Source organism: Syngnathus acus, chromosome 10, assembly GCF_901709675.1.
Source record: "Syngnathus acus chromosome 10, fSynAcu1.2, whole genome shotgun sequence".
NCBI lineage: Eukaryota > Metazoa > Chordata > Actinopteri > Syngnathiformes > Syngnathidae > Syngnathus > Syngnathus acus.
Window position 1 is genome coordinate 25,467,422 of NC_051095.1, and position 16,673 is coordinate 25,484,094.

The 16,673-nt window shown below is 46.0% G+C and overlaps 1 protein-coding gene across 5 annotated transcripts in view; it reads right to left on the reverse strand.

The window, feature by feature from the left end:
• Positions 1–16,673, reverse strand: part of ccdc142 (coiled-coil domain containing 142) — a 93,381-nt gene that overhangs the window by 52,507 nt on the left and 24,201 nt on the right. For all 5 annotated transcript variants that reach the window (XR_005099206.1, XM_037262815.1, XM_037262816.1 and 2 more), the window contains exons 5-7: positions 15,325–15,560; positions 11,139–11,366; positions 153–1,306 (exon numbers count right to left, since the gene is read on the reverse strand). Coding sequence is in view for 4 of the 5 variants with exons in the window: in XM_037262815.1 (XP_037118710.1) it covers positions 153–1,306; positions 11,139–11,366; positions 15,325–15,560 (1,618 nt within the window). In the remaining variant the exon portion in view is untranslated. The remainder of the gene's footprint in view (positions 1–152; positions 1,307–11,138; positions 11,367–15,324; positions 15,561–16,673) is intronic.

Consider the following 16,673-nt stretch of genomic DNA (forward strand, 5'->3'; position numbering starts at 1 on the left):
GCAACACACTCTGTATTGAGCAGTGAAATTTTGGCAACACCAAATAATCGTTTGTCCTTAACTATATGGATTTTGAGCTCGTCTGGAGCCAAAATTGTGATTGTGATCGAAATTTGATTAATTGAGCAGCCCTACATGTTTGAAATTATTACCTGGGATTGACTGCTTGCCTGGTGGTTATGTCCAGTTCAACAATGTCTTGGTAAGTTCCCTCCATACCGCAGTCCCTGATTCTTTGGTTGGTATCAGCCTTCCCATTTGGTGGTAGCTCCTCTATTGTTACAGTGTGAGGAAATAGTTGTATAATAGGTGTCAAAGGCTGTGATAGCAGTGGACCGAGCAAGTCACCAGAGGAAACAAGCACATGAAATAGAAGCTCAACTTTGGACTGGTCCTGCTGGCAAAAGTCTGACAATGGGCTAGTTGACAAATGGTAGTAAATGGTGGGTTGATTTGACTCCTGCAAATGTTGAAAGTTTCTTAAAGGGTTGTTATGGTCTACATCTGTCCGTACTGTGACATTGTTGGAGGTACATATTTGGCACTGAAAGGATAAGTTCTTCCTGTGGGTATTTTTGATGAGGGAAAATGTGGCCTTTTCTGAATCCAAATGATGCTGATTATTTTCATTGTCAGTGTTTTCCAAGTGAAGTTTGGGGGTGTGAAGATGGCAGGTGTGAAAGGAGGAGCAAGAGTTTAAGAACGTATCCTGTAACAGCTCCCAAGTTAACATTGAAGGGGATCTGGACAGCAAGAGGGCAGAAATTCCCGGCTTTGCATGAGATTCACAAACACATTGCCGTGCGGTCCACAAATGGAGTTGATTGGCTGCCGTATTTGCGTGATGTGCTGCCATAATACTCAGCAGGTCTTTAAATGAGACAGCAGCAGGTTGATGTCTCAGACTGTTTGTCAGCGTGGTGTAACAAATCTGTTGTAATAATTTAGTCCTCAGATGGGTGGTGCTGTACTGTATTCTCTGCTCATCCAGTGCCTTGTTATACAGCTCTGTGCAAGCTAAAACATCTGCCATGACTTCCCTTGGTGTGTGGTCTGAATCAGATTGCGCCATGGCAAACAGAACAGCATGGACATAACGTTCCATTACAACGAGCACTTGCAGGCCAAGCAAGTCAAGAGTTCGTCTAATTTCTTCCAGCAACTTGTTCTGCTGGGCCAGGGCACGCCTGAGGTAGAGGTCAGACTGGACTTTTGCATAAAGACAAGACCAGTGGTTGAGATGAATGCGAAACTCCTGGCACAAGGAGACAAGATGCACCTTGGCTGATGAGCAGAGGTGTGGCATCTGCAGAGGACAGAAGAAATGTTAAATGAAAATCAATTCAACATATTACATCAGAATCTACCTCATCAAATAGTGAATAATAAATCTTATCATCTACAAAGGTTATGCTCAGTGTTGATTATTCACTGCATTTCACCTAACAAACTTTTGTGACGCTTCTGAGGAAGTAGCCGAAACATGTAAAACAGGTAAATTATCTTCCCTGTCTGACTAAAAGAACTGTTTAAATAGTGAACTTAAGAAGACAGTATGAACCTTTACAAACCAAACTTTTGGGATACCTAGTGTCTGATTTACATTGAATGTATATGATAAAATGCATGTTGATTACTGTGATTCTAGAATTACACTGCTTAGTGTAGAAATATGCGTCCAATATTTTCATCCTTATGTCGTAACTAAAGGAAGTAACTTATTGGAGTTGAGACAAACGGGGCAGAGCAACCAAGTGCGGCACGACACAGGCTTTATTAAATGTATGGAGAGTGGAAGTGGATGGCTGAGTGGCTGGCCGGACTTGAGTGACTGGGAGGATGATTGGTGACCCACGGCTGGCTGGAAGGCATCCTCGTCCGGTAACTGGCCGTGGGACGACAAGCCGGCCAGCAGAGAGAAAATCACAGCAGGTGCGGAGCGCAGTGCGAAGCTGCGTGTAAGCGTGGTCCGGGGGGCAAGTAGTTGGTTAGGGCAGGCGGCGTTCAGAGCAGAGTCGGGGGCAAGCAGTTGGTCAGGATGGGCGACGTTCAAAGCGTAGTCAGGTCCGGGCAGTTGGTCAGGATGGGCGGCGTTCAGGGATAATCCCTCCCACTAATCAACGAAGTATTGGATGCCTCCGCTACGACGACGGGACATGAGCAGGCTCTGAACAGTGTACACAGGACCGCCTTGAATGAGCCAGGGAGGCAGAGGCAGGCACCAGCGGGTTTTTGAGGGTAGGCTTGACCCGTGACGTAGAAGGTGATTTGGACCTTCATGGAGCGCCAAAGACCAAGACAGACAGCGGACGGGTTGTTCACCTTGCGGATGGGAAACGGACCCACGAACCATGGGGCCAGCTTGCGGGAGTCTACACGTAGCTGGAGGTCCTTTGCCAACAACCATACCGACCCAATAGGTCGGGTTGATATGCAATGCTTGTTCGCCTTGCGTGAATAGCAGGCTCAGAGGAGGTTGGTCCGGGCCCTGGCTCGGTGACATCAACGAACAAACACGAGTGCTGACGGGCAGGCTGTGTCTTTCTCCTGCCAGGTGAAAAGCGTTGGCTAATACCCGAACACACAGTGGAACTGGGACATCTCTGTGGCAGAACTCGGGAGAGAATGATGGGCGGCACAAGGATGGAGCTTGCCGTCCTGGCTGCTTCACTGAGACAGCACGGCTCCCACCCCCACATCCGATGTGTCGACCTCCACAATGAATTGCCGCTCCAGGTCGGGCATCCTGAGGATGGGGGCAGAGGTAAAACGCTTCTTCAGCTCCCTGAACGCCTGAACACTCGGGCCACCACTGAAAAGGTGAGGCAGGGCTGGTGAGGGCGTTGAGCGGCACGACTACGGTGCTATACCCGTGAATGAATTGCCGGTATAAGTCGGTGAAGCTGAGGAACTGTTCGGCCAGGATGACAAGTGACTGCTTTCACTTTTTATGGGTCCATCTCGACCATGCCCTCTCTGACGACGTAGCGCAGGAACTTTACAGACTTGGCGTGGAATTCGCAGTTCACCGCCTTGACATAGAGAGTTTTCCAACAGGCGGTGTAGCACTGCCTGGAAATGGTTGATGTGTTCCGCGAGCGTTCGGGAGAAGATCTGGATGTCATCAGGGTAGACGAACACGAAGTCATTCAGCATGTTGTGAAGCACATTGTTGACCAATGCTTGAAACACGGCCGGAGCATTGGTGAGTGCAAACGGAACCACCAGATACTCATATTGGCCGTGTCAAATCTGCACTGATTATATTTAAAGGGGTGAATAAGCCGGGGGTGAAGAGACTCGTCCGAGTTGCTAACCACCTTTATTAAATTAATTCTGAAGGAATCAATCTAATCTCTTTATGACGCCAATCCTGTTAAAGTCAAGCGACGCTCGTGCATGAAAACCAAGGTCGAGACACGTCGTCAGAATGACCGCGCCCTACTGGTGGCTCTCTTCTATACACCATCTTGTACCACCATGCCACTTGACACCCCCTCCTCGAATTTTCGGACAGGCAACAGAACTGCCTTGCCCTCCACCAGAGTCGGGAGCCACATTGGCATCTCGTCCTCAGAGTCAAAAAATGTCCACAACTTCCCTGGTAGAGGAATCAGGGACCAGTCCGTCGGGCGGGCTGAAACAGCCCTTTCCCGCAAGTCACTCCAGGGTCCGAAGCAAGCGCTCCACACGGTCCTGAATGAACACGCCGCCGCGACGGACGCTGATGTCGTCGTCGCTGCCGTTGCCATTGTTGCCGACGTTGTCATCGACGTTGCCGTCGACGTTGCCGTCGACGTTGCCGTCGACGTTGCCGTCGACGGTTGCCGTCGACGGTTGCCGTCGACGTTGCCGTCGACGTTGCCGTCGACGTTGCCGTCGACGTTGCCGTCCCCAACGTTGTCATCGACGTCATCGTCGTTGTCATCGACGTTGTCATCGACGTTGTCGGCCGCCTCAGCGATGGCTTGAAGAAGAAACCGTCACCGGACCAATGTCCAAGGCAAAGTCGTCAAAAAGTCAGTCCACGTGTCATGTCTCCGAAGCACCGACGTCGTCTTCCTCCTGGAGGCCTGGGTCTTTGCTTTAGACTTCTTCCACTTGACAACGATGCTCACAGATGCTCACACGGTGTTTCGTCGTCCCTGTTCCAATAAAAAGAGTCACGTCGCCTAAGGGGACAGCCCCGTGTGGCTCTTCTCAGCAGGTCCAGGGCCCGACCGGCCATTTTTCAGTTCTATGTTCTCCGTATGATAACCAAACACACCAATGCGGGGACAGCTAAGTTGTCAGCTGCGACCTGGTTGGTTGGTTACTTCTTAGCTCGGGTCAGCTGGCAATGGTTTCAACTGCTCACCCTCTGGATTATTTTCTTCTAGCGTCTTGATCACCAGTCTGGACCAGTTTCCGTCAACAACAAATCCCACTCTTTTTTTGTTTTGTTTTGCGGTGCAAACCAGACAGACTACAGCAGTGGTTCTTAACCGGGGGTGCTAATTAAGCCTTATAGCTGTAAAGTAAACCAATTATTATTATAATAATTATTTAGGGTTAGGGGTGCGAGAACTGGTTGGTGAATTGAATGGGGTGCAAACAAGGAAAAAGGTTAAGAACCACTGGATTACAGTCTAGCAAATTCTTTAGCGCACCATTATAGCAAATTTAGTCTTTACAACACATAACACCGACAGACAACATACACACACACAAGCAACGCAGCGCAAACGTTGTCCTCTCCCCGCTTCAAACACTCTGTGGGAAACATAGACTGTCCCTTTAATATCCTCCTCAATCACACTCAGCCCCCACCGGGCAAACGGCCTGATTTGCGCTTCCTCTTTTTCCTTTCTCTTTTTTTCCTTCTCTATTTTTCCTTCCCCAAAAAGCGCACACACGCTGCAACAAGGCACCGCTTCCACGCTAGCTCTACAACGTATTCAGCCCAGTCCGGAGGCTAGCTTCACACACCGTCTCCAAAAAGTATTACACAAACCGGTCTCCTGAATGGGAGAACGCTTAGTTGTAGGTCGAAGCTGTTCATTTCCAAAGCCCCCCCTTGTACTTCGGGGCTGGGATGGCAGCATCTTAGTTACTCGACGGCATATTTTGCGTCGACTCTACTCACACAGGAACATCAACTCGAGGACCCACGCCTCGCTAGGTGGTTCCCTCCACGGCGGGATGCACCTCTTGTGTTTTCCGCATAACCAAAAACATTACTCTCAGTTCTGCAAAAATTAACCAGTTCACATGAAACTGATCATCAATCATATTTGAAAGCTTTGAGGTGAGGGGTACTGGCCACCGTTATGATGACACAAAACAGTTCTAGTCCTTCCGTGGTACAAAAGATTCAAGATTCAAGATTCAAGGTTCCTTTCTAGGAAACTCTATTCCTTAAAGAGACTCAACTCAAGGCCGTCTGACATGATATCAATCAATGAGTGGAATCCTAACAGCTTTCGGGAAGAAAAAAAATGAATTAACTCCACACAGGTTCTCTTGGAGTCACGAGTGAAATTTGATATTAAACTGTCAAATCTGCACTTATTATATTTAAGCGACCGGCTTTTCATTAAAGGGTTAAATGAGTCGGGGGTGAAGAGACTCGTCCGAGTTGCTAACCACCTTTATTAAATTAATTCTGAAGAAATCAATCTAATCTCTTTATGACGCCAATCCCGTTAAAATCAAGCGACGCTCGTGCAGAGTAACTACGGTCAAGACACGTCGTCAGAATGACCGCGCCCTACTGGCAGCTCTCTTCTGATTTGGGGCTTTTGTTAAATCTCGGATACATTTAGATGTCTTTGTTAAGACCTCAGGGATTCGTTATTTACACTAGCTCGCATTCGCCCTAGCTGAGCTTAAGATAACTATTTCGAACTAGATCTGACAATACCTGATGTTAAGGATTAAAGCTGTCTTCATTTTAAAAAGAATTGAACGGATTTAAAGAATGACTGTGATAGGGAAATTTAAAGTTCTAATTACTGCATATTAAACCATGCTCAACATAGTTAATGTGAATAATCGATAACCGAATTAAGGATTAAGAAGAAATTTAATGAATAAGCAAGAAAAATAATTACAAGTCGAACAAACAACAATAATTCCACTCACCAATCTCAGAACAAAAGAGGAGACTAAAGGTCTAAAATGCTATTTGATTGAACAAGTGGAGTGATCAGTTCTCCTTTGTTCCAAAATCCGAATTCTGTTTAAAAAGAGGAAAGGTCTGCCGATGAGATTAGCCAACGCCGTTACATTGGCGTCTTCCCCTTTCTGCCAGAAGCGGCTGTCTCCTCTGCCTTCCTCAAAGCTTAAAATTTGACAATGTCCAATTCGAAGCTTAAAATTTGACAAAGTCCAATTCGAAGACTCTGGAAATTCATTTTAGTAGATTTCGGTCCAATCTCAGAAAGAATGAAAAATCCATCTTCGTCTAAACGGCGTTCTTTACTCCAGGTAGCGTCAGGGCCATCGCCCAGACCAGGAAGAGCAGCCTCGCTCTGTCAGGACGACATATTTATAGGCTTCCCATCTACGTGACTTCCCCTATAGGTCTCCCTGCACGTGATGGGGATTTCCCTATAGGCCATTATAGGTCCCCATAAATCCTACACCTATATTTTTTACTAAAACTAGACTGCAGCTGCATCCTCGACCGGATGAGGTGACCTCTGGGTCAGGCTCATGCGTGGGATCACAGTCTTCCACCACTTAATATCACTATTAACCCTTGATGTCTCCTCTCAACTCAATACATTTATGTATAGATGGAACAACAATGTTAAATACAGGTTGGATAAAACATTGCAACATTAATAACACATATATCTTGTCCAGTAATTATCAACTTAACACATAATGACTCTGACTCTGACTCTCTGACTCTGATAATCATCATACTTAGCCATAATATTGGGTTCTTCTAACGTTAACATATATATTGATATAGCTCAAGCTGTTACAGATTAAAATTATGGCATAGCAAAATCATATTCCAAAATTGTGTTGCTACGTGTTTGAACAGGTCGTGTCCTCCCAATTGCTAACAATTTAATTTATTAGATTTGTTAGTTTCCATCAGGTCACCCCTAGTCAAGCTTTAACACCATCTCCTGGTGAAATTTTGGAACTACTACATATTTTAGGATAGCCAATGTGCCCGGGCCAAATTTGACACCCAATTATACACCATCTTGTACCACCATGCCACTTGACAGCCGCTAGGGGTATTGAATGCCGTCTTCCACTTGTCTCCTTGCCTGACGTGCACCAGGTGGTACGTGTTCCAAAGGTCCAGTTTGGTGAAGACAGTGGCCCGCCCCCTTGGAGGCTCTCGAATGCAGACGAGAGGGGGGGAAGTGCGTAGCAGCTCTTCATGGTGATCACGTTGAGTCCCCAAGTCTATGCACGGGTGGAGTGAGCTAAACTTCTTCCCGACAAAAAAGAAGCCCACCCCCGTGGGCAAGGATGATGGGCGAATGATACCGGCCGCCAGTGATTCTTGGATATATTCTTCCATAGCCTGCCGTTTTGAACTGGACAAGAAATAGAGGCGGACCTTTGGTGGGGAGGTGCCGGGCAGGAGATCGATGGCACAATTGTAAGGCCAATGAGGAGGGAGAGAGGTGGGCTTGGTTTTATTGAACGCTTCCTTGAACCCGTGGTAGCGAGTGGGAACGTTGGAGATGTCGGTTGGCGGGCTGGAAGTGTGGCTCCGAGAAAGGTAAGATGCCTCTTTTAAGCAGTGTTGATGGCGTTCACTCCGCTCCCGCACTGTGCCCGTCTCCCAATCCATCACGGGGTTTTGTTGTCGCCACCATGGGTGGCCCAGGATAAGGGGTTGACCTGGAACAGACACCAGGTGGAATTGGATCTCCTCCCGATGATTACCTGAGAGCAGCAGCGTGACAGGTTCCGTGACGGAGATCACCTCGCCGATCAACCATTAGTGGTGACAAAGGGAGACGCTCGATGCCCCACTGCTGAGCGAGGTCAATGTCCATGATGTTGGCCTCTGCCCCGGAGTCCACCAAAGCTGCCACTGTCATGGTCCTGTTCAAGAGCAGGTTGCGAGCATGGAGTAGAGTTTTATTGTGTGCAGGGGAACTTGTTTGAACTTACGCAGATCCCCTGTCATCATGTGAGCTCTGGCCTTTTAACGGGCACATTTAACGGGCACTTGATGACTCTCGCCCCCACATAACAGACACAGTAGCACCGGGGTGGAGGATGGCAGGGAGGATCTGGGCCATCTCCTGCTGCTGCTACTGGAGCTATTGCTGCTGGAGCTGCTGCTGTTGCCATTGGCCTACTCGCACGAGGGTGCGGATGTCCTCCGACAAGCTATTGATGGCTCCCTTGGTTCTCTCCAGACGGGTCAATGTGTTCTGGTCGTGCGCTGTCTGCATGTTGTTGGTCAGTTTGTACTGTGATAAACGAGGCAGACCAACCAAGTGCAGCACGACACAGACTTTAAAAGTTAAAGTTAAAAAAAAAGTTAAAGTCCCAATGATCGTCACACACACATCTGGGTGTGGTGAAATTTGTCCTCTGCATTTAACCCATCCCCGTGTGATTTTAATCCATCCCCTGGGGGAGAGGGGAGCAGTGAGCAGCAGCGGTGCCGCGCTCGGGAATCAGTTGGTGATCTAACCCCCCAATTCCAACCCTTAATGCTGAGTGCCAAGCAGGGAGGCAATGGGTCCCATTTTTTTATAGTCTTTGGTATGACCCGGCCGGGGTATTGAATGTAGGGATAGGGAAAGTGGATGGCTGAGTGGCTGGACAGACTGGAGTGACTGAGTGGATGATTGGTGACCCATGGCTGGCTGGAGGCTTCCTCGTCTGGTAGTTGGCCGTGGGAGGACAAGCCGGCTGGCCACAGGAAGCAACTTGGAAGAGAGAAAAGCAGAGCAGGTGGGGAGCGCAGCGGGAAGCCGCGTGCAAAAGTGGTTGGGGGCAAGCAGTTGCTCAAAGCAGGCGGTGTTCAGAGCGGAGTCGGGGGCAAGCAGTTGGTCAAGATGGGCGACGTTCAAAGCGTGGTCAGGGATGGGCAGTTGGCCAGGATGGGGGACGTTCAGGGCTAATCTGATCTGTAATTGTTACAGGAAAGGTCGGCAACATGCGTACATTGCAGACCAACTGGAAGCAATACGGGCAGGAGAACAGGACAAACTGACAGAATGTGACTGGGAGTCCAGAGTTTAAGTAGGGCCGGTAACATGCGGGAACAGGTGTCAGTGATTAGCTGACGTGGGCGTGGCTGAGAACAATTGACGTCAATGGAATTTTACCGGTTGGCAGGTGGCGCAGGCACGTGACAAGAACATGATTGTGCAGGAATGGATATTAAAATGGTTTTATCCAAATCTTAGATTAATCTACGTCTATATACATGCCCTAATCAGCGGGTAACACTGGACAGACGACGCCGATCAGCGCCGATTAGCACGCGCAGTTCCGCATTGGCGACGCGCGCCCCCAAGGTCTAGCGCGGAGGGCGTGTCAGCAGGGCGAGAATGGAGCGGAGACGTGAAACAGCCGCACTCAAAGGAAAAAAACACCAGCGCGGTGCAGAAGCAGTTGGGACAATGGCAATAGCGCTGACAGCACAGGGCATGCCTCTGAGCAATGAGCATGCCTCTGAGCAATGTGAATCACTGCATATGTGACTGAGGACAAGCACATGAGGCCGACAGCCGGCCACGTGCGACCGTACAGCACCAACTAGTGCAGGAGGAGCCGGACATAATATTACGTCTTTGTTCTTTTATTTACTGTAAAAGTACAATACATGCACAGAACAGTGTGGGAATGGTTGTTAAGGGAATGGGAAAGGTACGTATATGTTGCGTAAAAGTATTGGGGAGGGTTTACAAAGCCTTAATATTGTGTATAGGACCACAATGCAACAGGAGATTCATGCGCAACTGTGACTCACTATGGTTTCGCTATGCATCATGTCCCTCGGGTTAGTGCCGTTTGTTAATCCTGAAGGTGGACACTTGGCATTTCTTGGCAAGGTAAACCAAACTTCAAATGAACTTGCAATACACCCAAGCCCACTTGCAGCCAACAAGAAACACTAAGCGTTGGAAATTTCAATACAGTGGTATTTAAATTCCTAATGAATACATATACCGGTTCTACTTCGCATATTTTCATTTATTGCGGGTGGTTCTAGAAAGCATCTCCCACAATAAACGAGGGATCAATGTATATGTAAATAAAGCTGCCTTGCTTTGCCTTTTTGTGACACTATCTTTGTGAAAGCATACAGTTCCAATAATATGCTTATCTTAGTGTGGTTTGTCAAACTAAAACTTTAACATAATATTGTTCTTGTAATAATAATAATAATTCATTCAATTTATATAGCGCTTTTCAATGACCCAAAGACGCTTTACAGGGAATAAAAAAGGGGGGGGGGAGACAATAGGTTATAGTTAACAGGACATCGGTCAGCAGTGCGAAGGAGATGGATGGAGGAGCAGGAGGGGCGGGAGCGGAGGTTGTTGAGGTTGCCAGTACGGGAGGTGGGGGTGACGGGGGGTTGGTAGTCCAAAAAGAGGAGATGGGTGAGCCATCGGGGAAATGCCGGTCCAGATGTAGCGGCGACGGCGAAGGATCCCAGTCTCGTGTGGAAGCAGCAGTGGACCAGGTGGTGATGCCGGTCGACCTCGACTGCACCCGCTCGAACGGCAGGCCCCAACGCACCACGGCGGCACACAGCCGAGCCACGGTTGGCGAGCCCGCAGGGAGTGGAGCCCGTCCCCCGGGGACGCCGGACGGAAGGCCAGAGAGCCGGGCCAGAGCTGCCGTCGAGTCCACAGCAGGCGGCCACAGGCTCCGAGTCGGGAGGCAGGAGGGTCCGGTGGTGGTTTTGGCCAGTTGGCTGTTGGCTAGCTGGCTAACGTAGCTGGTAGTCCGAGGGAAACAGATAGGTGAGAGCGGAGCTGTGGGGATGCGAGGTGGACGGAAGACAACACGAGAAAAATAAAAAGAGACGGGTGCACTGAAAACGGGAAAACGAAAAACAAGTAACGGGACAGAAGCGGCAGTCAACAAATCTGACGCCAGCGTGCTCTAACCCGGAAGACAACAGACGGTGTACCTTTTGTACATACCAGGTTAGATGAGAGGTGTGACTTCCTCAAGTGATCCTCAAGCAGGTGGCCCACTTTTGAGATGTACGCAGTAGTTAAATGAGCCCTCCTGGTGTACTCGTGGATGAAGAGCAGCAGTGATCTCTGCTCCAAGAGCTTCCACAGAGCTTGGTAATGCTTATTCAGGAAGGCTGAAGCGGGCACGAGGAGAACACTATCACCTAACACAGTCCTGCCCTTGACACAGATCTTGACGAGGATTATGGGAGAAAACAAGGATTTAGTCCAAGTCAGAAAACAAGCACGTGACACCTGGCTTAAATCCATGCCCATTTCATCAGTTTTACTTTGTAATTGTGAATGTATTGTATTTTGGTTTTAATTCATCACTATACAAAAGGGAAGCCCCAACAACTATACATTAAATGAAGAAAACATGCCAAGTAAAAAAATAGCATTCGGAGCCAAAGGTGTCTAGGACATAATTGATTTGTTGGAAGGCGTGTTTCATTCTGTCATCACGATCTTAAAGCAAAACTTTCACATCACATATGTATCATCTTTCACTACTGAAAGTAATGGAAATGCCATTCAACCTTTGCAGGCCCTTCCCATTAATAACTTTTTACGATTGTGTTTTTAATAAGCAAATATATAACTCGACAATACTGCACTCTATTGACGTACAAAAATAATACTATAATTAAATTGAATGGAAAGAACCTAACAGTATGCATATCATTGATTTCTGTTGCAGTTCAAGTCATTGTGTTGCTCCTACTAGTGTGCCCACTATGGCCACCGGGAGGTTGTATACACACAAATTCTTCCTTCTACTACTGTAAGTCAGTGGCCCCAACCTTTTTTTCGCTGCACAATGTTTCATCCAAATCTATTCATACCATTTGCGGGTTGGGGGGTATTGAAATGCTATAACAAACCAAAATCCACTCGTTTTTTTTGTTCCCACCTATATTGAATGGCCTTTTAGCATTAGCAAAGGAGTTAGCCACCAAATATGAAGCCCTCAAAGCACTTATACTACGCTAGCTTACAAATCAGTTTTGAAGGCTTCATTGACTTGGTGCGTAGGAATCACCAGTCACCATAAATCCATAGTAGGTCGTCTGGTATTTTCTGTGAAATGAATCTTTCTTTTTCTTCTTGGGCATTGGCTCTCCTGGGCCTTTTTCCCATTTCAAAGAATGTTGTTAAATACCGTATCGGCCCGAATATAAGAGGATGTTTTTTGCATTGAAATAAGACTGAAAAAGTGGGGGTCGTCTTATATTCGGGGTCTAGACATTATACCCATTTTCACTTGTGCGCAGCGGTAAGTTAAAGGTTGCTGGTATCGACTGAGTATGTTGCTGTGATCATGTGCGTCTTTGACACAAAGTGAGTATATATATTATCGTGGGGACTAAGCGGTTCAGAAAATGGATGGATGGATGGATGTTACACTGTCCACTGTTGTGCCGTTTGTCCGATCGCGGTTTGCTTCGTATGCGCGCCATTTGATTGACAGCTCCGGCTCGCTCATAATCGACTGAGTATGTTGCTGTGATCGTGTGCATCTTTGACACAAAGTGAGTATATGCATTTCGTTGTTACTATTGTCCACTGTTGTGCCGTTTGTCCGATCGCGGTTTGCTTCGTGTGTGCGCCGTTTGATTGACAGCTCTGGCGCGCTCCTTTAAATTTGCCTCGCGTCCTACGAGTAGCCGTTACGCAGCGGCACGGCGACTAACGGTTGCCAGCAAATGTATTTTGTTTTTTTTATTTTGCCAATAATTCAGTAAAGCAATCAAAACTGAACCACGTCTTCCCTCCTGTGTTCTGACCGACACCCGGGGGCGAAAAGAGCATAACCATCCGAGCCAACCCCCTATACAGTCCTCAGGCTCCCCAACAATAGAGGTAGCGGTTCGCATTATTTTATTGCAATGTTTTTCCTTAAGATTTGTTTCAAGACTACAGTTAGACTTCACTTTGATGGTTAATGCAGTTATCGCAATTTTGTTGTTTTATCACAGTAGATTGGTTTATTTACATTTCAAAAACCAGAAGCCATTCATTTACAAATGTGATTGCACTTTAGTTTACATATTTAAATCTTCAGATATTAAGATGTGAGACAGTTTTTGCATGATTTGAATTAGGCAAAATAACATGCTCTTTCTCTCGAATATATTGTTATAATCATTTGTTTCAGATGTAATTATTTTCTGTATAAAAATTTAATTTGGTGTTCAAAAAGTCTTATTTCAAACTTGAGTCTTGAAAAAGAGGGGGTCATCTTATAATTGGGGTCGTCTTATATTCAGGCCAATACGGTATGTCTGTTAAGTTTACTCATCTTGCTAGCTTGTGAATTCAATACCAGTGTCGTGACCGCGATAACGTGACATGCGTCAAGAGTCAGTCACAGACAGATGTGATGGAGAAAATCTGGTCTCTTTTAAAAATCACAAATTTTTCAGCCTTGGATAAAAAGATTGTAATAATTTTCGGACTATAAGTCGCGTTTTTTTTCATAGTTTGGGTGGGGGGGGGGCGACTTATACTGAGGAGCGACTTATATGTGAATTTTTTCAAAAAATTTCAAAATTAAAAAATAAAAAGTGAAACCGCGATAAACGAACCGCGATTACTGTAATTTGAATTCCAAGTGACGTCAGCAGCGCGGCGCGGCGGTTGTTTACATAAAGGACAAAGATTCGATCACGGGATGACGAAGGGCCCCACGTACTACCGGCATCATTAGCGGCTTTGTTTGTAAGTGACACGGAGGACGAAGAGTTTGAAGGATTTAATGATTTGGAGTGACACAGAAGGTTTGAAAAACTATTATGGCTTTTACGCACGCCCGGTCCTACTCTACGGAGCTCTCTTTCACTTCCGTGGATGAAAGTCAGGGGCCGGCGCTTGGCCGGGTGGCTGTCCGAGGATGGTGGATGGGGCTCGGACATGGCTTTTACACACGCCCGGTCCTACTCTACGGAGCTCTCTTTCACCTCCGTGGATGGAAGTCGGGAGCCGGTGCTCGGCCGGGTGGCTGTCCAGGGACGGTGGATGGGGCTCGGACATGGCTTTTACGCATGCCCGGTCCTATTCTATGGAGCTCTCTTCCACCTCCGTGGCTGGAAGTGGCACCTCCGGGGATGGAAGTCCACACCGCCACACGCCTGGAAGTCAACGCCGGTGCTTGGGGCTGTGTTGCGGTGAACTATTTATGTTATAGTTATTTGATATATTTTATTTCGTGTAGCAACTTGTATATGTTTTTATCGTTACAGTTCAGTAGTTGTTGGCTCGTTGAACTCTTGTTTTGTTAAATAAAGAGCCGTTTACCAAACCCACGTCTTTCCTTGTACTTTGTTAACGCTACAATCTAGTTATATACTCGATCTGTGGAATAACGACGAGGCTGACGTCAGGGCGCACGCGCGGCGTTGTTGACAAAGGACGAGGAATTTGATCGATGGATTTAATGATTTGGAGTGACACAGATGGTTTGAAAATATTATTGCTTATATAATAGTTGTTTGATATATAATTTATATATCGTTATATGGGTCTGTGGAATATTTTGAAGTGCAAGCGCCGTCAGCGGCGCGCACCCATTGTTGACATAAAGGACGATCGATGGATTTAATGAATTGGAGTGACACAGATGGTTTTATAAACGTGTTATTTACGTAATAGTTATTTGAATAACTCTGAATGTTACGTCAGGCCCATTCTCAGCTCTTCGTTTGTGTTATGTCACGTTAGCTTACCTATCGTTTAGCCTGTTGTTGCTCGTTCATGTCTGTTCTTGGTGTTGGATTTTGTCGAATAAATGTTCCCCCAAAATGCGACTTATACTCCGGAGCGACTTATATATGTTTTTTTTTCACGTTATTGTGCATTTTATGGCTAATGCGACCTATATTCCGGAGCAACCTTTAGTCCAAAAAATACGGTATTTTTTTGTTTTTCACATGTACGGCCTGGTCCAAGAGTCTGTCACAAATTGTTCAATATATGCCAAACGGCTGCTTGTGAAGTAAATTAAATTAAGTTTACTGGCACCACACAGCGCTCGTAAGTGAAATAAATAAATAAATACATACATACATACATACATACATACATACATAAAAGCTAGCCGCATGGCCTTTGTACAAACCAAATAACAATGAATATTGCTCCAGCAGCTCACCTTGGGAGAACCCATTTGTGCCCCGCTGAAAGGCTGCCACTGCATTGACACACTTGTAAGAACATGTTGCAAACGCAGGATACGAGCAGAAGATCTGGACACTAAGTTGCAGGCCACGACAAAATTTTCTTCTCCTTCTTCATAATCATCTTGACTATGGTCAGGTAATAACCATTTCATACGAGGATTGAAGGTGCTTCTGAGTAAATGACAGATGGTCCTCTGTGACCACGACCCTAAAGGGAGCAAATACAAAAAAGAAATAAGGAAGTAAATGATTGGCAAATAAAGGTTAAGTAAAGGCTTCTGCAATAAAGTTGTTTTTCGAAATACCAATATGCTGGTCCTATTCTATTTAAACAGCGGTAGGCCTCTTTATTGTTTATTAAACATTGTACAGAAATAAACATTGCTGTGTGAAGGCTGAGGCCTACTCAGACTACTACTAGTACTAAATAATACTATCATTACTTTTGGTAATACTACTAAGTCAGCAGCTAAATACTATTACGATTACAAATACTGCTACAACTACAACTATAAATACTACAACTACTATAGTAATACAAAACTATATAATATATATTATATATATATACTATATAATACTACAGAACTTGGTATACTAAGTACTACTAATATTAAGTACTACTGCTGATATTAAGTACTACTATTACAACGTACTACTACTACTGCAGTAAAACCTCTTGAGAACGTCTCAACTTACAAACTTTGTGAGACACAAACTGGAGGCCCAAGATTTTTTTTGCCTTATCTTACGAATGAAATTTGATTTCCGAAGTTGATCAATTTAAAAAATGACCCGTGAGGTGACTGAGTAATTTATTTTTATCTCCACCCTTCGCTCAGCCACTTCCTGTGTTCGTCTCGGCGTGTCAGCATACTGTATTGATAAGTTCCTTCGTAGTTTGTCATGAGGTTTTGTAATACCGTGTTTTTCCATGCGTAATGCGCCCCCGTACATAATACGCACCCTAAAAATGGCATGTCGACGCTGGAAAAAAGCCTGTACCCATGTATAATACGCACCCAAATTTTGACTCTTACTTAAGTCCGTAAACGTAAAACTATTTCAGAAAAAAGATCATCTTTGGGAACAACCGGATGTTATTCTGCCGGTCAGTATCACTGCGCATGCGGTAGCAAACTCGATAGCGAAGAAATGTTTCGGATTTGTGTAGGGTACATTGTGACAGCAAACGAGCAGGTGATCGAGCAAGCGTCTGATACGAGAGCATTGTGTTCGTATGGAGCGTGTTTGAAGTGAACAGCAGAGAAGAAAGGAACAAGGCAAAGTGTTGTGAAATTAAATATTACCTGTAATACGC